The 22778-nt window shown below is 38.5% G+C and overlaps 1 protein-coding gene across 2 annotated transcripts in view; it reads right to left on the bottom strand.

Moving 5' to 3' along the window:
- SLC2A13 (solute carrier family 2 member 13) overlaps positions 1-22778 on the bottom strand; it is a 142992-nt gene that overhangs the window by 109074 nt on the left and 11140 nt on the right. For both annotated transcript variants that reach the window (XM_017745967.1, XM_017745966.1), the window contains exons 2-3: positions 6121-6280; positions 2077-2285 (exon numbers count right to left, since the gene is read on the bottom strand). In XM_017745967.1, the coding sequence (XP_017601456.1) occupies positions 2077-2285; positions 6121-6269 (358 nt within the window). In that variant the 5' untranslated portion in view covers positions 6270-6280. The remainder of the gene's footprint in view (positions 1-2076; positions 2286-6120; positions 6281-22778) is intronic.

Raw genomic sequence — 22778 nt, 5'->3', positions numbered from 1 at the left:
ATTTACTAGCATTTTAAAACACTGTCTACCACAAATAGGAGAAATTAATAAAAGAAGTTTTACAGTAGTATATATAAAAAACCCCAAACAAACAAAAAAACCCCACAACTAATATACCCATTGCAAAAAAATAAAAATGCAAAGCCTTTGCAGAAGCACACACTTAAGTTGTCAATACCTGAAAACCTGCCAATGAAACCATGAACAGAAAGTTGCTTTTGCACTACACAAGCAAAATCCAATACTGGGGATCCAGACAACTCCTCAAAAAATGAAAGCAATTACAATTTAACACCACCTGTAAATACTGCCTGTAAGTCATCGAAAGGTAACAAAAGCAACCTATGTCTTGATGCTGACACAACATACCTCTTTATAACAATGAAGATCTTGAGTTAAATGAGATGAAGTACAATTATAATCAAAATAAAAAGTGACCATAGCTGTCTAATGCCTGTCTGCTAAGCATTTATAACAAATGGGACAGCATATACTTGTAACTACCCTCATTTTTTTAATGCCCTTGGGTGACAACTCTGAATCTGTAGATTACCTGAGAGGAAAACACTGATTCTCTGTAACCAAGATTTCTCCTAGGAATGTGCTTGATTTAACTAAACTCCAAGAATACAGTAAGTTTTTGGGGAAGTGTGTGGGGGAAACGAAAAGACCTGCATATCCCTGACAGCAATTGTAATTAGTGCCCCAGTCCAAGTTACAAATGTATAGAGGACTGATTTAACAGTGGAGCAGTCCTACTGCACCTACACCACCACATGTGATTCACAACTGTGAAAAAGCATCATGACAAAAGATTTAAGAGTGACAAGCAAGGTCATACCTTATGGTCCAGTGATGGAAAACAAGGGACTGAGTAGGCCTGTTCCTTTTATTTCTACAAAGCGTTAAACTTTAATACTAGACATTAAGTGGTTTTCCACAGAACTGAATAGCCCAATCCCTAATTACAATGAAGAACCTCAGTACATGACTATTAAGCCCAAGCTGTTCTATGAATATCCACTTCATCTTTTTAACAAATTAGCTTCAATGAACTTCATTTCCCAACCCCAAAGAACTGGGAAAAAAAAGTATCCAAAGCCTCAAAAACATAACGTGAGGAAAAATCCCCAGCCCTGGTTCACACTAGTGATGAATATTTAGAAAATCCTTCAACTATATGTCAAATAACTTTTTCTAGACACATAATTATTTATTGTAAGGTTCAAAGGCAAACTCAGTGAGGCAGTGAGAATAGATATTATAAGATGCTGAATCTCAATTTACACAAATGTAAAGTAACATCCATTTTTCTTTCCACCAGCTCTGAGAAGTTACAGTATTTTCCTATCAATGATAACTCTTACTTAAGAGCCTTACTTGACATTCCCAGGTTTACATTTCCAGCAGAAAGCAAAGAAAAAATATTCAGAGTACAGAAAGTCAGTCGAAAGGTAATCTTATTTTATAAGTACATACATGAACACAAAGTTTTGAGCAAATATGGCATAAAGATTCAAGAGAGTGAAAAAAGGATTTGATTTAGGTGCCTTATTCTCTTGAGGGCAGATCAAAAGGACTTTCAGAAGCTACTTTTACAGAAAAAGAATCTCTGTATGACAGGCCTAGTTTTGTACATCTTTCCAAAGGCTTCTTGTCCAGAATGCAGTTTGCTGGGAAGGGGCCTCTGGATAATTGAGGCCTTCGGACCTCTCTGGTGTCAGTTTGGCCTTTTCCACTGATGAAAGAAACCAAACTTTATTATTTCCACTCTTGGAGATGTCCATTCTTAAACAGATCAATTTTCTGAAATCAATTCTCACACAAGCATAGGTGGTATAAACTTAGAATCCTACACAACTTTACTTTTCCCTCACTTAAGAAATCAGAACCTAATTTAAAAGTGCAGAATCATAGAAATATCTTCATTTTTAAAGCTACCAGTACATGAAATACTTCAAAGAGCAAAACAGACAAGAAAAAGCAAAACATCAAGTTCCCAGAGGCTACAGCTTCAACATTTCTTCTGATTTTTATCTCCTCATTGACAGAGTGGCCAACTAGTACTCAGCATACCTGCTCCAACTTCTTTTTCTTCTTCTTCGATGTTGTTTTTGATACTGTCGTACTCCTCATCAATCGCCTGGTTGCCACGCATTTGAGACAGAATTCTCCTTGCTCTCTGAGTCTGGCCTTTCTGAATGAGCCAGCGGGGACTTTCAGGAAGAAACAGGAACCCAAGAAACTGTATGACTGCTGGTACAGCCGACAGGCCCAGCATGTACCTGGAAATAAATAAGCAAATAGATAAATACCTAATATTTGCCTACAAAACCACACTATGAGAAGATTCACTTGCACCTATTCAAACTCTATTTACAGATGAAATCTTCCACTCCTCGAATTCTTTCTCACTGTAAGTTAAGGGGGCAAGAATCATATTCTGCAGGTATTTTAGAAAACATGACCCTTTCCTTCATTTTCAGGAAATCTCAAGGACATGTTGACTATTCTGCCACCACTGACTCTACTGCCCCTGGTCCTGATGACACTAAGTTAGACTAAATAAAAATCCTGAAATATTCTACTAGTTTGGAAACTGATAAGCCCTTCAGTGACAATAATCAACAGAAAGAAAAAGCAAATGCATGGAGAAAACTGGGTACTGTTGATGTCAAAAATGAGATTGAAATCCTGCTAATTGTTTCACTGACATATTAAAAACAAACAAAAAAATAGCCAGAGAAAAATGCATAATTTATTCAGTAGTACATGTACACAGACACATGTGCCAGTTTTACTTTCGAAGATTTCTGACTATAAGCAGAAACACTGCAAAAAGTTCATTTCACCAGCACAGCAATTTACACCAGATCATTTAGAGAGTCTGCTTTTAAATCTTCAGCCAGATGCAGTGTTAGGTTTTAAATCAAAAGTATTTTGATGCCCAAGAGTAACTATTTACAGCATTACGGCTAGTTCTCTACTCAACAGAGAATTACCACTGGTAAACGCACATTTATGCTTCCAAAGATCAGCACTGACACCTGTGGCAACACCCAGAAAGGGCTATTTGCTCCATCCAAAGTGGGGGGAAAAGGCTGTGGAAGACAAGCACACCACCAATTTTCATGGGTGGCTCTGGTCTATACATATAACATTTTTATATTTCTTCAATAAAACAATAAAAGGATAAAAAAGAATTGCAGAACAATGTATAATTTTCTTCTGCTTTTTAAATCTGACCTTTTCCCATTTACACTTCACCAGGATTCTTTTCCCTTTCATTAAAGACTTTAAACAGTGCTGGTGCCACCTGTACATTATTGCTGTTACCATGGGTTTCACATCAGTGGGTATAATCATTAAAACACCTCCAGAAACCAGTACCTCTGAATACTGAGGTAGCCTGTACTCATAAACAGATTCACACCGTGACATCAGTCAGGAGATGAAGGAGATTTGCTAATCTCTCCTCTAGCTCCTCTCTCCATACCCCAGGATGCATGCTTTCACAGGTGATTCTGCAGTCTCTCAGCTGGATCTTTTTATAAAGCATGCATGAGATTGCTAATTGAGTAGGAAGGAGAGAACAACCATTACTGAAAACCTTATGTTAGGGCAATGAATCAAATGTATTTGTCCAGTCCAAATGCATTTTGAGTAAAAATGGAAAAATACTTTCTTAGAGGCAGTGGTGGATTTAACAAAGGAAAACATGGGCAGTATAACAGGCAGAAAACTAGAGAATGGTAAAAAGAATACCCAAAAAGCAATGCAAAGAGGATGGCCATCCCAGACAATGTGCATGCACACCAGTTTTCCCACCCCCAAGCTAAGCCCTCAGGTTCTTAATACCAGCCAAAATTTCCAAAGGTGATACAAGCAAATCTTGCTCTAGAAAGAGCTCGATGAGCAGCTCTCTTTTTTTTTTTTTTTTTTGGTAACACCTTAAAAATTATATAGCTCATCATTAGTTAAAAAAGAAAAGAATATGAAAGAAAATAAATTCAAACCACAAAGTTTGTGGAAGGCTTATTAGTTGAATCATTTTTGGTCAACATATCTAACAGTGTTCACTAATTCACTAATGTTCTCATTCATTAACAGCCTCATTTCTTCCTACGCTTTTCCTTCTCCATAAACATTTTGGTAGCTGTATACAAAATACATAGACCATTGAAGCTCACCAAATTGTAGATTTGATATCTTCACTGGAGTGGTATTTAGAAAGCCTTTCAAATGAAGAGTAAAACAAATTCATAGACATTAAAAATTACTGCTGTATCCTGTCAAAGTGCACACAAAAGTATGTTTTAATGCATCTAAGTAAGCAGATTTAGTCCTTCAGACTCCTATTACTTAACTTTCTGCTCCTCCAAAGCCCTTCAGTCACTTAAATGCAGCAGAGCCTCCAGAACTAAGCAGTTGGGTGCCTGCAGTCATCTTAGGAGGCAAAATCAATCAAGGCTCCAGAAAGCTTGATCCAGCCTGTTAAAGCTACCAGCTGGACTCTATGGACTCTATTGGATTGTTTATCACAGGCAAGGTAAGAAAGAAATGTATAGACAGTGCTCCCTCACTGAAGTTAGCCTCCAATCTACAAAATTCTGGTCAAAGATGAGTAAAAGGAGCAGGCCAGAAAGAAAATGTTTAATTGAGAGAGACCATCCACTGCAAGTTCTAGAGTTGTACTTTTCAGAACAAGCCATTTTGATATAATCAATTTAGAGTAAAAGCAGGCAATTTTAGACATTTCATGCAGTGAGCCAGCTTTCAGAAATCTAATACTGTTCTTTCCTATACAGATTACGAGACTTTGTGTTTGAAGCCAGATGTCTAGCAGACCTGAAAAAATCCAGCATGAAATTTAATAAGTCTGCTGTAACATTTCTCCTTCTCTGACATACTGCTGCAATACTATTAAGATGGCATTAGCAGGGTTTATAAAGCTAACCTGACATAAGGGTCACATTAAATATTTGTTTTCTTTGGTTTATTTTTAATTTAATATCCAGCATTTCCAAGAACAAGCAGAACCAAGAAAAATTTAAGTTCCTTATTGTTTGTTGCAGCACTCCAGTGCTTAGCCACTTAGTAAGAGATACAATAACTGCTGTACTGTTCCTTCTTATATGTAATGACTCAGGAGTAAACATTTGTGATTTCTCTCCACGCATTTGCTGGTGACTCCTTCCAGGTGACAGACCATCTGTACTCTTTCCTGCTCAGCCTTAGGTTGCAATAAACTAGCTGAGGACAGTACACCATCCCCAATTAACAGCTCCAGGATTGCAGCTGAGAATACTTGGATACCTCATTACTGAGGTGACAGTCTGTTTCTTCACAGAAAATTTTGACTTCACTTCGCTCCAACTCAATCCAGCAGAGCAGTAGTTGGTACATACATGAAACTCAGCATTACTGCCTTAGCAAAAGCCACGCAGCACATGCCAGCAGGCTGCAGAAACAATTGCTCTTCATTACTCAACACACCATGCTGCACTTGGAAGACTGAGACTACGAATGTAAGAGAAAGCTGCAAACCAGGAACAACAACGGATCACTAAGATGGTCATACAACTGGAGCATGTGACATAAAAGAAGAGGCTGAGAGAACTGGGTTTGTGCTGGCCAAACAATAGATTTTTATTATTCTATAACAAACTTTTAACTATAAATTTATGCTACAATATCCTTCAGTTCTGATAGATTACCACTGCTCAGACTAAGAATATTCAAAATTCACCTCTATTTTGCACATACAGTGTATTACTTACTGGAAATTTGCCTTTTGAAAAATCAGCATGTGATTATTCTAAATGCAAAAGGCAAGCTACCTTTATAAACATCATGACAATCATTCGAGCTTGTGATGCATATTTATTGCTCTTCCATGTTAAAGTTTAGTTAAGTCAAAAAGCTGTGCATACGGTGAATATTAAGCTTAAGTGAAAGCAGTATGGATCTATTTTGGCAAGATTTAATTACTGAAGATCCATTTTAGTATACAGTTTTACCACTTTCTCTGTAAATTCTGTTTTACCAACACGAATTATAATAGCTGTCAACCAAATCACGACTACACCAGCTTGCTTTTAGCAAGGAAGGCTCACAAACCTCCATCCATCCTTCGCGAGGTAGCTGAAGATTCCATCGACAACACTCGCGAAAAACTGCCCTCCAGTGATGAAGAGACTGTTAATGGTGACTAATCTGCCTCGTAAGTGCGGTGGAGCCACTTCTGCGATGTACACTGGCACAGTCATAGATGCTACACCTACAAGAATAAATTCAGTTACAGTTATAAAATCAAAAGAAATACTACACCACTTTTTTATCATAAAATACTATTTTGTGCTGGGTTTGGCTGAGACAGTTAATTTTCTTCATAGTAGCTAGTATAGGGCCATGTTTTACATTTGTGCTGGAAACAGTGTTAATGATTCAGGGATGTTTTCTATGTTCCTTACACAAAGTCATGGCCTGTTCTCCCTCTCACCCCACCCCACCAGCAAGGAGGCTGGGGCTACACAAGTTGTGAAAGGACACAGCCAGACAGCTGATCCCACCTGATCCAAGGGATATTCCAGACTACATGGTATCATGGTCAGCATATAGAGCTGGGAGAAAAAAAGAGGAAAGGGGGGGCACTCAGAGTTGTGGAGTTTATCTTCCCCAGTAGCCATAACACATGATGGAACCCTGCTCTCCTGCAAATGGCTGAACCTGCCTGCCCATGGGAAGTGGTGAATGAATTCCTTGTTTTGCTTTGCTTGTGTGTGTGGCTTTTGCTTTACCTACTAAACTGTCTTTATCCCAACCCACGAGTTTTTTCACTTTTATTCTTCCAATTCCCTCCCCCATCCTACCAGCAGGGAGTGAGCAAGCGGCTGCACGGGGCTGAGTTGCTGACCATGGGTGGGCATGACAAGCAGTGACCCGAACTGAGCTGGCTTTGGTGCCCTGTAACTCCACAGAAAACACCAACCACTCCTGCCCTGAGTGACCACCCTAACAGATAGAGCCCAAAGTCATGGACTAAAGGAACTCAATGGACACTTATGGACACTTTACAGACATTTCACGGGGTGATCCATAGACTATGGGAATGATATCTGTGTATTATATCAAAGGATGGGAAGGAGGTTCATGGGTAAGAAGAATGCACTGCATCTAGATGGAATAAGGGGTGGAGAATGTGCTGGTTTCAGCTGGGTTAGAGTTAATATTCTTCATAGCAGCCAGTATGGGCTGTATTTTGGATTTAAACTTAAGACTTAGCTTTAAAATTTAACTCTACTCCAGTCAAAATCTGCACACATTTAAATGGAATAAGCTGGACAAATTTGATTTCTGAGTTCCAAAGGATGAAAACAAAGAAAATGCAACTAACAAACTCTAGAAGCACACCCAGAGCAAATGGTTGCTAGGGGCTGTATTGGAATTTCGAGGTTTGATGTAATGATACAAAGAATAACTTTCCTTAATTCACATTGCAGGTATACTGAGATTAAATAAAAGGATAGATATAACTATAGTTTTGAAAGAGAGAAGCTATGATCCAAGTAAGCACGCAAAAGTCAAAATAACTAACTGAAGACATCAGGTGTTCACAAAACTCTGTTTATAAAGACCTTTAGCATGGTTTCCACAGCCAAAAACAAAAACAAGGCCATGCATTATTATTATTGTGTAATTTCATTACTGTTATTGAACAAATTGTTTCTTGACTTAGTTTAAAAATATTCCATGTGCTATTTCAAGGACAGGTTGGCTGGGCCCTGAGCAACCTAATCTAGAGAGTGGCATCCCTGACCAAGCAGGGGAATTGGAACTAGATGATCTTTAAGGTTCCTTCTAATCCAAGACATTCTATAATTCAATGCTAAAAACTCTATCACCATAAGGAAACAAGGACTGATGCTAAACCACAGCTGCTTTTTATTCTGTCTTAACACTGGTAGTATTTCCTACTAACTGTGAGATCAGTCATTTGTGCAAAACAGAAATGTCCACAAGGAACACATACAAACTGTAAAAACAAAGTTCCACAGTGTATAAAGAACACATCTGGGTGCAACACATGCTTTGGTGACCCAAATCCCTATTTCCTTACAATAACCAATACTGACAAGTAAAAGTGATTTCTTTTGTAGTTATAACGGGAAGTACATTGGCAGCAGCCACCCAAAACGACATTTTGACTGAAGTCAGCTGAGATACAACTTGAGCACAGTGAGCACAGCCAAGCACCATCAGAGACACCACATCTTCCAGCCTGGGGCAGCTCCACCAGGTCCATACGGACAGCCCCACACCAGCACAGGCCAGTGCCAAGGCCCAGGAAGAAATGGGGTCACCTAAAAGCATGCATGTGACTCCTGAAGCACAGCTACGGTCCCTGGCTTGTGTCACAGTAGAAGGGCTTCATCATGGGATGGCAGAGGCTTCGGCCAACGCCCCACTGCCTGGCTGACTTACCAAACTAAGAGCACAAAATCATCTTCAGCAATAAGGTTAGCCTGACAGGACCGCTGGGAGCCTCCAAAAGCTCAAGCAAGGAATACATGTTGTTTAATAATAAAATGGCATGAGAAGATCCTTTGTTGCGATAGGTAAACACTCACAGCAGCCTCTCAGCATGATAACCCAGTTCCCGGCAGAGCCTCCCAGGATATGCCAGTGCCTCCTCCTCCTATTGACTGAGCAACCAGCACAGAATAAAAAACCCAAATAAAAATGTCAGGGAAAAAAAAAAAGAGCATTAAAAATTTATTCAACCAATTTTCAATGCCAACCAGAATGCACCATGGAAAGAAGCATTCAAATAGCCCTTTGTATACTTGACAGAGAACTTTCAAACCCAGCCCACTATTAGGGATATTTCTCTCCCATCTTTCATGTCAGTATTTGAAGTGATTGAGATTAAAGTGATAACAATTAAAGTAATGGAGACAGCACACACAAAAGAGGAAGTCCTTTATGGGAAAGCACAGGAATGTGTCCACTTGCTGCACACAAAATCCACTGAGGACCCACATGAGGCAGTGGCTGCCACCAGAGGAGAGGGGAAGGGCGCTACACCCCTGGCCTAGTGAGGCTGAGCCTTACTGCACCCCCAGCCACCCCCGTGCCTTGGGCACGTCACTTCTAATGCCCATGCTCATTCCCCCACTGCAGTGTGGCCATCTTCCCATAGGCTTCTTGGGGACTGTGTGTTAAGATGTATCTTTGATATAATCATGTAGTGAAGCTAATTTGAGAAGTAAAGATGGCAACATCCATATGTGGTTTTTACTGGAAAACAGTTAGAAAGATGTGCACAACCAAAACCAATATACGCTGTGTAAAAAAAGCTACCTTTTACCTCCTTTCAGCTCTTAATGAAGACTGGTTTTACACAGGACCTGCAGAGGAATCTTGTTCAAAACATGCCAGCCAAAAACACTCCTCATGCATCCAAAAGAGCCACACCATTGGCCAGACCAGCAGCTCTCACTAATGTTCAGTGCACACCATCAGCCCTGAGATGCTGCTAGAACCACTGCTAGCCCCAGCAACACCACTTGCCTCTTACAGGTGAAACTAAAACCTGTTGCATAACATAGAGGTGGTATGAAAGTTAACACCTGTTTGTAGGAAGTCTTGAACAAGAGGCATCATGACAACAGATTTATTGTTTCTGCTGCATTCTTCTCACAAGTTAATGACTACAGGAATAAACAGAGAAAAGGAAGCTTGCACACCTCAACAGTCCTATCACAAGCTAGCCGGTGATACCAGCTATTCAACTGGCATTAATACAATACTTGAAATTATTTATTATCAAACCCGCAATAAATAACACAAGATTTCGTAGGGAAACCTAAAGATTTAGAGTATTAGTTCAAAATCACACAGAATTGCTTAGATTGCCAGAAACATTTGAAGATCTAGTCTACCCTCTGTTCAAGCAGGGGCAGCTACAGCAGGCCACCCACCCAGAACCATGCTCACTTAGGCCTTGACCATCTCAACATGTGGATCTCCAGCCAAAATGACTCGGTAATTCTGCAATTTCCATGCCAGCTTTCTCACCCTGAGAAATGTGTTCACAATGTTGCTGTCTAAAACAGCCTTTCTGGATTTCTACTCAGACCTTACTTCCTCTACTGTGTGTCCCAAAACCTACAGGTTCAAAAGATTCAAGCAAAAATCTCAATTCAGAAGACACATTTGTTACATACTTTCAATTATCAAAATATATGCTTTGCTACTCTGAGTCTGAAAGAGTGCAGCAAGAGGTTTTGGGGAACAGGAGGAGGCAATTAGGAAAGCCTTCTTAGTTTATCTGACTGTCATGCAGCAAGCATTCACACACAAAAGCAAAGTTCTTCCTGAAAAAAAACCACCAGGAGTAAAAATGGCTATTCTGAAACAGATCAAAATAAGGGGAAAAAATCATATCACTTTAAAGAAATAATGTTTTAGAGTCTCTAGTGTTATTTACATTACTCATTTACTTTTAGTTGCCTTAGAATGCACTAACGTTCTCCAGACTTTCCTCCTCTGATCTCCATTTAAGACACACTAGAACATAGGAGAGTAAGTTCTTCTGAAAAGGCATAGTCAGAAGCAAGACATTAAGTATTAATCAAGTATAAAAACCTCTAAAATACATAACCAGTATTTGTTATGTAATTATTTTAATAGCTAAATATTAAAGAAATTTGAAAACAAAGAACAGCTTTCCTAGCAAAACAAATACAGCTGCAATGGAATCTTTCCTTAATCTTTTCTATGAGAATGCTTTCATTTACACTTAGATGACATTTTCTAATATGCTCTCACTGTTAAACTGCTCACACCAAATAACAGATTCTTGCTGCAGGCAAGTATATTACTACCTAACTAATAGAGCTGGTAACTGACAAGACATGAGAAAAAGAAAATGAAAACAATTAACTGGAAATCCGTCAGAGAAGGCAGAAGCTCTACACTGTGCACCACAGCTATGAAATATGAGAAAAGAGAGCAGGCAAGTCTAGTCTTTATCCACTTGAGTAACCAAGGCATGAACTTTCTGTCCTCATTAAAGGATATAGCTTAGAAAAAACGTAACAGAAGGTTCCTTAAATTTTGACCAGAAGATGCATCTAATTATTATACAGGAAGTGTCAGATTACACAATGGGCTGAAATCATCATATTAAATGTTTTTTCATTCCTAAAATCACTTAGGAGACTAATTACTAGGGCTCCTAATATGATCTGCAGACTTACCGTTAGAAAGCAGAGACAAGTCTGCACACAGCTCAATTTTAAAACAATCAATAGAACAGAGGTGTGAAAAGACACCTTAGAATCACTTTATCATCCAGAAAGGTATTTCCAGTATTTACCTGTAAGCATCATAAAGAATTCATTAAAAAGTTCAGAAATGAAGTTACAAACCTACTGACAATAGAAATAAAAAGGTCAGTCAAGGAGAGCTCCTATGAAAATTAGAATTGTAAGTATATTTTAAGAAATGAGATTATGGTAGAAAATGCAAGGACTACCAAAGGAATCCAGTTATTGTTTCTAAAATGCATTTGAGCATAAATGCTAAGGAGATGGAATAATTTTAAAGACTTTTTTTTGCAAGATTAGACAGATATAAATGTCCCCTGTCCAGATCAGGACTTCCACTACAGCTCCTGTCATGTCTCCTGCAGATAGGAGGGAAGGTGCATCATAGAAACAACAGATGAGCAACAAAAGCTGGAGGCAGGATATTGGATGAGAGGCACTTTTACTCCCAGCACAATAAAAAAGCTCTACGGTAGTAGGAATGTGTCAGTCTTTTCACTGGCGTCAGCCAGTAACCAGTGTCAGGAGCAGCAAAAACATAGGGAAGGATTCCTGACGAACTTTTGTTGTTGCTGCATCTCAATTAGTCTTTCATGCTTAGTAATAAAGAGGACTGATGGTTAACTAGCAGTACTGAGGAGGCACATCCAGGAACTGGTGTCTCTTTGTATCACGGTTCTGTCCCTCCTGTCCAGCTTGTGCTGACCCTTTGCAGGAAAACCAAGCAAACCAGGGAACATAACCAGCTAGAAGGATATCCACCTGCCTCTCAAGGGGTTTGTACCACTTATCTCCTTTAAACAGTTCACAATGACATCAAAAGACTGTACCGGCCCACAGGCAGGGCTAGTAATGACAATGGGGTGACCTGAACCAGCATGGGACTCCAGACTGTTCAGCTGGAAACTAAAATTAGGATGCAAAATAATCATGAAAAAGGCACAAAGAAATCTCTGATCCTATTTCAGAGTCCAGCAACTCAGCCATTAATCTCTATTAAGAACAAAGAACATACACACCTTATTACAAAAATTTGTGTTGTTAGGACCTCCAAATGAACAGGCAGAAACTAAAACATTTCCTTTCAGAACATCCTTCACTAACATATAAAGCTGCATTGAGGTACTTATCCAAGGTAAAATACTTCACGTATCTTACAATGAACTTGAAAGAGCAAGTTTTCATTAAAATGTTAAACTTTAACACTACCAACTTTAAAATTCACTTAATTAAGAAGCATCTCATAATGGTTTGTGTTAATTGTAAGGATTCCAAGCAGCAAGTGGTTCCACAGACAGAAGATTTATGGAGGCAACCTGATGAAGAAGCAAGTTTATGGCAAAGAGAATCTGGAATTAAATATTAGCAGAGGTTGCTATGCTACAAGAAAGTTTGAATACAAGTCAAGGTGAGCTTTTTGCGGGGGTGCAAGGGGAGTATAAGTAAACAGCAAATTCCTAAGGTGACAAGAAACTTGCCAACCTACAGCTGAGCTAATGTTTTCTTCCAGCAACTTTGCAGGAAATCTGGTAAACTTCCTACATCTTGGATGCTGGACATGCAATCTAAATTTACTGCCTTGGAAATATGATTGATCCCAGAAGTATGTCAGATTATACAGACAAAGAGACTTTCATCAAGTAATTTCTTTCAGTTTGTGTTCCCACCAAATTATACTTTAAGGTTCTTGCTTTACTCTGACAAAATCAGTTTTCTTGCCAACTGATAAATTTAGAATATCGCTCACATCTGAGTAGTAAAATTCAGGAGGACAGGGGCAACATGCTGGTTAACTTGCTGAAAGAACTGAAAAGTTCTACAATAACTGCATAATCTTTACCATCAGAAGAATCGATTTAAAACAGTTTGTGGAGAAAAGAAATTCATCACTGACAAAAGGGATCCATTTTAACTGCAAAGGATACTTATTTTAAAAGACCATTACCTTTCACAAACACTCATAACAGGAGCTGTCAACAATCAGCCACCTCGTAGTCTACAGACAGCTCCAAAACATATTACAATTATATTGCTCAACCTAAACAGAAATTAAGCCCTTTTATAGTCTCTGAAACCTTTTGTGCTGTTACAGTTAACACTTCAGCTTTCAGTAATGACAGTCAACCTAAGGGGATAACAGAGTAATTATTAAACATGCTAATAGGAAATACTTGAGAAAGCAGTGCATTTGAATGCTGTTCTAGTACACTAACCATTTCCCTAGAAGATAAAGCTAAAATATTCATTGCACAGCTTGTATTTGAGTGTGAACATCTGGGAAAGCTCTAGTCCCCTCTAATATCTAGGCTTCCCACCCACTGCACATATCTAGTAAAGGCATTATCAGCACTTTATAACTGATTACTGAAATTTATTTCAAGGATGATTGGCAGCACACTTTCCCATTTAGTATCTCCCCTACGTCAGATTACTAGAAGTCAATTTCTTAGCTGTGGCACAATTGTACTTGGCTACAGCAGAGCACTGAAATGCACAAGGGCAGTGGGACAAACCAGTAGCACTAAAACCACACGAGAACACAAATCACAGTAATGGACAGACTTAGGTGCATCTCTTCTAGAATGCGAGTCCAACATCAGCAGCCTTCATTTAAGTCTAGTATTTTAATACTAATTTATTTAATTGTAGAGAGCTGGTTCATCACAGCTAAAGAACCTGTACTGTTGAACATCTAATAGACTAAGCAGGGACATAAAGGTCTGGAATTATCTAGCCACTAGCCCAAATCAGTGTGACCAATATTGTAATTATAACCAAAAACCTATGTTACTATGTGGCATCCAACTGTGAAGGAGTCAAGGACCACAGCAATCCGAAGAAATGCAAATGAAGCTCCTCAATAGTTGGTATTGTCCCAGATTTATAGAACAATCATATCTTAATGAGCCTGGATAAATAATTCTTTCTGTTGACCACAAGATGGCTTTTTCACTGTTGTGTGTTATCTATATGGATCAAAACCACAAAATCGTTCTTCACTTAAGAAAACCTCAAATTGTATCCAGTAGAAACAACCCCAACTATCATACAGTAAATGCAATCCCCCAAGAAGATAGCATTAGCCTTTCACAAGACTAATTTCAAGTTTCAAGCTCTCCCTTGTTCAAAAGATACAGAAGTAAACCCAGCTCATAAAAAAATTAACATGCCAATACAGAATACAATTTCTCCATAATTAAAGTGTTAAGGACTTTCTGTTGCATCTCCAGGACAGTATCTCAGAAGAACAGCCTAGGATAATCACATACAGTAAAGAGACATGAATATTCAACAAAGCATAATCAAGGAGGGACTATTTATCACAGTACTGATTTTGCTACACTGAAATTCTTTATAGTCAAGGAATATTTTTAACCTGGAAACTGCGGGTTATGAAATGGAAAAAAGTGAGTCATGATACCTGAGGAAAGACAGACAAGAACCACCAACAGGCTAGAGTGTGAAAGTTTATTAAAATAAAGCTTCATTTGCTCACTTCATTAAAAGAAAACAGTTTAGCAGTTACAAAAAGAATGCAGTAATCTTTAATAACAATCAGGTAGTAATTTAAAATATACTGAGTATATTCTATGATTCTAAGCATTAGAACCACTTCATCTGTGGGGCCCTGTTCAACTCAGCCTCAACATCAGTACTATCTATGGAATAGACATTTTGAGAAGAAACTATTCTTAAACAACTTTTTCTATCCAAAATTATTTTGAGATTATTCACGGTTACAATAATCAAAAAATAACCATGTTAAGAGGAAATTTATCTTGAGTGACAAAGTCAGAAAGAGTGAGATTTAATTAACCAGAGGCAAAGTAATCAAGAAAAGTATCCAGAAAATGCAAAGCAAAGGTCTTTGCAACTGTCCAAGCCTCTGACCACACCTAGCACTACAGATGTCAGTTTACACTTCCCAGCAACCCGGAATTAGTTACTCATATTCAGTCATTCTTTATGGCTACCATCTGTTCCTATTAATCCAGGCTGTGAAACTCCCAGCCAGACCCCACTCAGCTGCCCGAGTTCCCAACTATTCCACTGAGAATGCCATACTGGGAACGTGTGCCTGTAGCTCATAGCTGTAAGATCTCATTTCAGAAAGATAGAAGAAATAATGAAGAAATGCATTTTTGAATCATTATAGCAATACTAGAATAACAATCAACTCCAGGAGTAAAAGCTACCAAAAGCAACTAGTAAAAAGTCCTAATTTGTTCTGTTTCTGAATTAATTTTGATCAAGAACTGTTTGCAAAAATCTGTAACCTGTAAGATGCAAACCTTTCATTGTGAAAGAGTAAAGCAGCCTAGATGTTTATACTACTCAACACTTTTATTTTCACCACATTGCAAAAACTTCTCGCTTCAGAAAATAAGAGCTTTTTTTTTATTTTCACTTCAAAATTATGAATACAACATAGTTTTCTTTATGACAGCTTGTATCAACACGTAAGTCAAGCACTACTTGATCTACTTCAAGAATAGTTTCAGTTTAAATAAATAGTAATTGAGATAAGCAGTGCTTTGCTGTAGACATTCTTTAGCACCGGCAGACTGCAGTGCATGTGCTGCTCACACCTAGGAAGAACTGGCATTTGAAGGTGGTCAGGTTCTGACAGAGCCCCAGCCACAGATAAGGAGTGGCTACTCCTCGTCCAGTGAGGCAGGGGATCAGATGTGCATCCACATCTCAGCAACCCCGTTTGCCATTTGAGGCTTTTGATCTGGTGGCTGGCACAGACTTGTGCTGAGGCACAGATCACCACAAGCAGTAACTGAGAGGCTGGGGGTGGCAATCTGGCTCTTTCTGCTGACTTAACCATGCAAACTGCAATTCCCAGCAGGGAAGTATGGTTTTATAATGACCCAGAAAGAGTCGTCAGGGCTCATCTGCATAGCCATTCATATATGCCAGAAAGTCAGCATTATGAACACAATCTTTACATTGTTAAAAAAAACTAATCCTACATCAAAAACCCAAGAACAGTGGTTGAATGCTTCAAGGATTAGCACATATTTTCTGTGCAGAGAAATTTTATTTTCAGAGGACAAGGGTAACTATTTGAAAGCTATATAGAAAATGACTGTTCCTTTATAACTTTGCACTTTTGCTTATATACCATTTTCCCCTAATTCTACTACAGTGATGCTTTACCCAGCTTACAAGAATTCTAAGAGAAGTGACATCTATACAAACATGAACAAGCTTTAGAAGCTGAGCTACACCTCAGCCGAAAGCATGCCTTCAAACTATACCTGAAAGCTATAGTTATACTCTTCAACTAAGACCTAAATTGTTTTTAAAATGCCTCTTTCTACAAGTGCAGCTCTTAAAACAGTGAAACTGGTTCATTTCTCTGTAAACTGCTTTAGGTTTCACTGGGTTAAAAGTCTAGAAACTGTCTCCAAACATGAAGCTTTAGATGAAGATGAGCAGAAGAATGCATTTTCTTACCTACCACTTGTAATTAATTAAAAGAAAAATAAAAATTAGAAAGAGTAATCTCATTGCAAACTTAGTATTTTAGAGAAACAAGTTAACATTTTAGAAAAAGGTAGCATTGAATGAATTCATTCCGTATTCAGGAAAGCCATTCAAAACATACTGTCTGTCTAACGTATATTCCCAGTAATTTTGTGCTTGCCATGGGTAAATACATTGCAAACATCAACACAGAGAATTATATTTTTATATGAATTGCTACATTTATTTATCCACTTGTGAAGAAAACAGCATGATTCGTAGGAAAACAGGTACCAGTTACATGGTTTTATAACTATTGCTCTAAAAAATAAACAAAAGCCTTGTAAGCCTTTTACAGCCAAAGGCTTGATTTTAAAAACTAAGTTTCAATTATAGCTTTACAATGCAAGTAGCACTCATGAAAGTAACGTAAGTATAACTACACTTATAATGAAAATATAGGAATCACAGCAATTGCTCAGTTTCTTTCTACACTAGCAGATTCATATATACAACCAAGCTTGTGTCTACAAACACAAGTGATCCATGTAGAGATAATGAAACATCTTTTTGACCATATGGGAAAATATTTGCAGTATTGGAGGGTGAGGACTGGTAGAAATCAGTACAGTACTTCTTCCTCAAGATACCTTCTGTAGCACGCACGTTTTGCGTGCTAGGGAGAGTAAAGCCTTTCCCAGTGCACATAGGTTAAGCCAACCAGTGCTGCACACTTCTTTGCTTTATGGGAAGCAGCTCAGCTTAAATATCTAGCTACCATGAGTCCTTCTCCTGAGGATCTGGAGTTTTCCTGCTACCAATTCAATAACAGCTGCTCAGTGCCAGTGCAATGCAACTCTAACAACATCCTATGGAGGAATCCCAAGTAAAGATCTCTCAAGAAAAGTGGTTAAGTCTCAGAGAGGGTTTTAACTATTAAGACAAGGATCTTGCATTAGAGTGCCCTTAGCAGTTTCTGAATTTCTTCATGTCACACAGGTTTACACAACGAAATTACTTGTGACTGCTCTCCTAGACTATCACAAATGCAGCACTCATGGTGTAATACTCAAGCTGTAAAGGGACACAGGTTACTTTAAACTATTTTGATGTGCATTTAAGAAAAAAAGCTACAGGTGAAGAATGAAGCTGCTGCACTTGAGGGGGGAAAAAAAGCAAAACAGTAGTGTCAAGTGCTAAGAGGAAAAAAAGGAACAGATCAACTACTCCATTATCAACATCTAAGGGACAAAAAGCTGAGGAAGCCTCAGCTAACCAGGAGTGCATGGATGCTGCAGGTGGGAAGAAATTACTGCTAAATTTTTTCAGGGAAATGGACTGCCAAGCAGCTTTCTGGGAAATGTTGCTCTCATGACTTTCAATTTTTGACAACTTGCAGTTCTCTAGGTGCATTGTGATGGACAGTCATCTTCCAAACAACAGATGTAATTCTGGTAACAGTTGCTTTACTTCACCGTTTACTTTGCACTTTGTTAGGTCCCTGCTCAGAGCATTGAGCACAACTCCTGAGGTCCCCCTGCAGAGCAGTTCTTTCCTACCCTATTTTCATTCTCCAGGCATATTAGCAGGGGAGGATTCAGGCAGAGCTCCAAGTCAGCCTACAGAGAAAGCTGGGCAAACACTGCATTGTTCTTGGTAAATCTCATTAAGTTATACAAGACTGTGGTAACTCTAGATAACCTAAAGATTAGGAGGAAATAAAGATGGGTATCTGAAGTGCCTTTCTGCAACTCAGGGCACTGCACTGATTCTCCTATCTGTCAGTCTGCTGTGTTGCCCCTATCCAGTGAACGAAAACATTGTAAGAAAAACTAGGAGTTGCAATTTTAAAAAGCATATCTGACAGTCCCATTCCAATTAACACAGATACAGCAAGTACCTCTAAAATAAAAATCTGCTTTTCCTGTCACTTGCACTACACAAGTTGCAATAAATCAGTGTAAGCTGTCAGATAAGCTGGGCAATGAAATACTCCACTGCTTCAGCTTGCTGTCTGCCAGCTTCTAAGTGACCCAGCTTTTTGTACTTGAGGCACAGCTACTACAGAGTAGTAGATTTTAACTCCTTCATACCTGCTCCCACTTAGAAGTGGAATCCATCCTTAAAACTTAAAGATTTACAGTTAGAAGCCACATTCTCCTTCAAAGTGACAAGACATTCTCATTGAAGGTTCAGCTTGAAGTGAAAAGATTCATGCACAAGCTACCACTGAGAAAAATACCTAAATCCAGGATCTCTGGAAAACAAACTTTGCAAGTTCTGTGATTACAGCATTACTCCACTTTCACAGAGAAAAATTTATGAAGAAATTTCCATATTTGAGAAAATTGAAAACTGGTAAGACCAGAGCAGGGAAGGGTCTCTGAATCCTCACAGGACTCTTTCCAAAGAAACTCTCTCAAGTAATTACTGTCTCCCATCTTGATTTTCCCTATGTCACATTTCACCTGATCTTTTAATTAAGTTTTCATAAAGCAAGATTTAACTGAAACACCAATTACAGTAAAACCTAGCTACATATAATTGAATTTTCACTCAAAAGTAAAAATTACTTTATTTACATTTTAAAACATTTTTGGTCTACTTTCTCTTTCTTATTTCCCAAAACAAAAGGTAGGGACTGCTGACAATACTGCAGGAGAGCAACATCAGAAAGCAGAATTAATTACCCACTGGGAAAGAATCATTAAACTGAGCACTAATAAAGTAACTGTGAGTAGGAAAGGAACTAGTTGTGATGTCTTCTAATAAAGCACCAAGAACTGGCAATGAAGCACAAAACAGCTCATAGGAGACTGGATCTCTGAATTAGTCACTCACTACCCACTCCTACCTGCCCAGTTAGAATTATTAATACTTGCATGCAGTAAGAAAATAATAAAACCACAGTGTTTTCCCCATAAAATTTTACAATCCATTGCAAAGCACATGTTGATAACAGGCTTTTGTCAATGAGGCTGGGAAGAGGACTCTACTCTAGCAGAATGCTACTCTTCCTGCCTCCTTAAGAACAGAATCCTCTTCCTTAACACTTGTAACCTACTACAACAATATAACAGCTAGAAAAACTCCCCATGGACTATGCTTCCAATGCAGTGTGTTCCTTCAGCACTTTATATCTCTACTGCTCATCATCTGGAGATCTACCTTTCAAATACTGTCCAGTTCACATGCACATGCTCATTCTGAGTTTACACTGTTGTCTTTTCTTAGTTTAAAGGACTTCTTAATTGCTAATATGTACAGACCTTTTGAGTACTGTTTCAATATACCGTATCAGAAAACTCAAGCTTAGGTATGACTTACCAAAAGCATTTAGTGGCAGTCCTCTAATGACTCTTGTGCCAATTGCTTGTAAGGCACAGAATAGGAAGAAACTGAAGAATAAGCATGGTCAGTGATACAGCATGTCAGATTACATTCTGGAACTTAAGTCTATATTACTACACTGAGATACATCTTAGAATGCTTTTTAGAGGCGGATAGATTTTTGGCAATCTTCTTCTCCTCAATGACAAGTATGTGACAATTTGTATATATCTGTATCTATCAGTTTGCACTTCCAGTTAAGTAAAATTACCTACAGTTACAAAGTCATTTGGGAATTATATAATAAACTTAAAAATTAATTAAACAGTCATTAACTGCAATTTGTAACAAATAATTTACCTGCATTTCAGTTAAGACTGAATGTCAGGCTGTCCTGAGACCAGACCTCTCCAAGTAGTACCACCAACAGTACTGCCTGTCTAAAGGCCAAACACACACCAAGGAGGGACAGAGAAGAGATCTGACTATAGAGGAAATTACCTGAGAAATTGAAAATCAGACTATAAAGTCCATTAACAGAAATTGCAGTGTTGAACAGGTTACGACTGATAGAAAAAATGATTACTATTTTTTTTTAAATAAGTCCAAGAATATTTTTGAAGATGCAAACATCAGTTCCACCTTACAGAAAGAAATATGGAGGCATAAAGCACCACAGTCACTTGATGATCCAAATGCCAGAAAGTGAAAAACCCAAGAATTACAGATTGGTCTTATGTTCATTAAGCAAAAGACTGCATCAGACGCTTGGGGTTCCATTGTGCAGGCCAGGGCTTTCAACAGTACAGCAGATATTTTCTTATTCATAGAATGGTTTGGGTTGGAGAAGACCTTAAATATTATCTAGTTCCAACTGCCCTGCCACGGGATGGGCAGGGACACCTTCCACTAGATCAACTTACTCTGACCCCCTTCCAGGGTGGATTCACAATTTCTCTGGGCAATCTGTTCCAGTGCCTCAGCCCTCCCACTGCAGTATTTCAAGTGAGTGGCAAAGTAAAACAACCACATGCATGTATTAACTTATTTTAACATAAGACTGTAATTCAGGGTTGTGCTTGTGCCTTAGACAAAAAACTTCATGTTATGGAAAGATGAGCTTGAGGCTTTGTGTCTGTAGCTCTTTGTATCAGCATGAAATCATTTTTTTTTCTTGCAATAGTGTTCTTGCTACAACTGCTTCTACAGCACACAAGCAAACAAAATGGGTTCCAGGTTGTAGAACAGGCAACCCCCTCTGGTACATGCACTGGCAAAGTTTGACTGTGACTTAGAAAACCGATGGCTACAGACCCTGTAACAAGACAAATTTCCAGAGTACAGAACACACACAGCAAGAGTGAAAGTGAAATGCAGCAGACCAGACACTTCTTGGCATATTATTGCTTCAGGGATGTTATGTATTTTAGTGGCTGATAATGCATGCAAATAGAAATCCAAACCAAAGAACGCTCAGAACAACTGTGAAAAGGAGACAGAGTAAAGCAAACACTTCTCAACCTATTACTGCTTTAGGGATACAAGTATTTTAGTCCTGATAATGCAGGACAAACAGAAATCCAAAGAAAGAGCCATACATTGCTTCTGGATGATTCAGCTGCATTGGGAACATATTTGTGTGAGACTGAGAAGCATGCACACAGGCATTTTTATGTTTGACTACAACTAGCTGAATCATTTGCTTCATGCAAGAAACAGAGCATTGCTGTAAGCAAAATACCATAGAAGATTAATATAAGCACTTACAAGTAAATACTCTATGTGTTATCTTCAAATATCAGTTTAAAAGTCTCACAAACTTCTCTAGAAAATCTGCCTAAAGCTATACTTTTCAGTTGTAGCTCAGTATGACATCCATATCTATCTTACAGACTTAATTTTATATGAACCTACAACTACCTGATGAACGGATTTGTATATCCTGTAAAGTACTGTAATAATTAGTAGTTTATCAAGATCATGAGGTAAAGAAATCAATTTTGCTGGGAGTGTGCCAAGTCGGGCCTCTTGAACTTCTTCCTCTTGCTCACTGCTACAGCACAGATGAAAACTAGTTACCCTGTGCAGGTGTTAAAACATACAAATCCATATTATCTAAGTCAAGAAACACATACCTACTTGATAAAAATTTAACAAAAAAGAAAGGACTGAGAGAAGAACTATATGTCCACACGATAAAAACATTTAAAGAAGCAGAAAGAATGGCCCCATACCCCAAAGCCATTCTTTGTTTTTTCTCTTGCGCTCCACAGCACAGCTGTGGAATCTGTTTCAACCACACTAATCCTGAAAATCTGTACACTTGGTTTACAGTATCGTCTTGCATAACCATCTTTAATCCCCTTTTTTCTCACCCCAAAAATACAATCAACCCCTAATTAAAACCTCCAGCAATATAATTTTATTTCATAACTCTATTCTTTCTGTGCATAGAGGCACATGTGGAATTCTCCAGATGTCTGCACTCCTTCCTACTTCCCAATGTGGCTGTCTAGAAGGCCAGGATCAGACATTGTTTCTCACCAAATGGGCCAGGAAAGACAAGTATGGCAGATGAATTACTGAAGTTCAAATAGTGCTACTTCAGCACTCACACTTCCAGTTCCTCCTTCTATGCAC

This window comes from Corvus brachyrhynchos, unplaced genomic scaffold (genome assembly GCF_000691975.1).
Source record: "Corvus brachyrhynchos isolate BGI_N302 unplaced genomic scaffold, ASM69197v1 scaffold239, whole genome shotgun sequence".
Taxonomy (NCBI): domain Eukaryota; kingdom Metazoa; phylum Chordata; class Aves; order Passeriformes; family Corvidae; genus Corvus; species Corvus brachyrhynchos.
The sequence above is the reverse complement of the archived record's forward strand: the minus strand, read 5'-3'. Positions and strand labels throughout refer to the sequence as shown.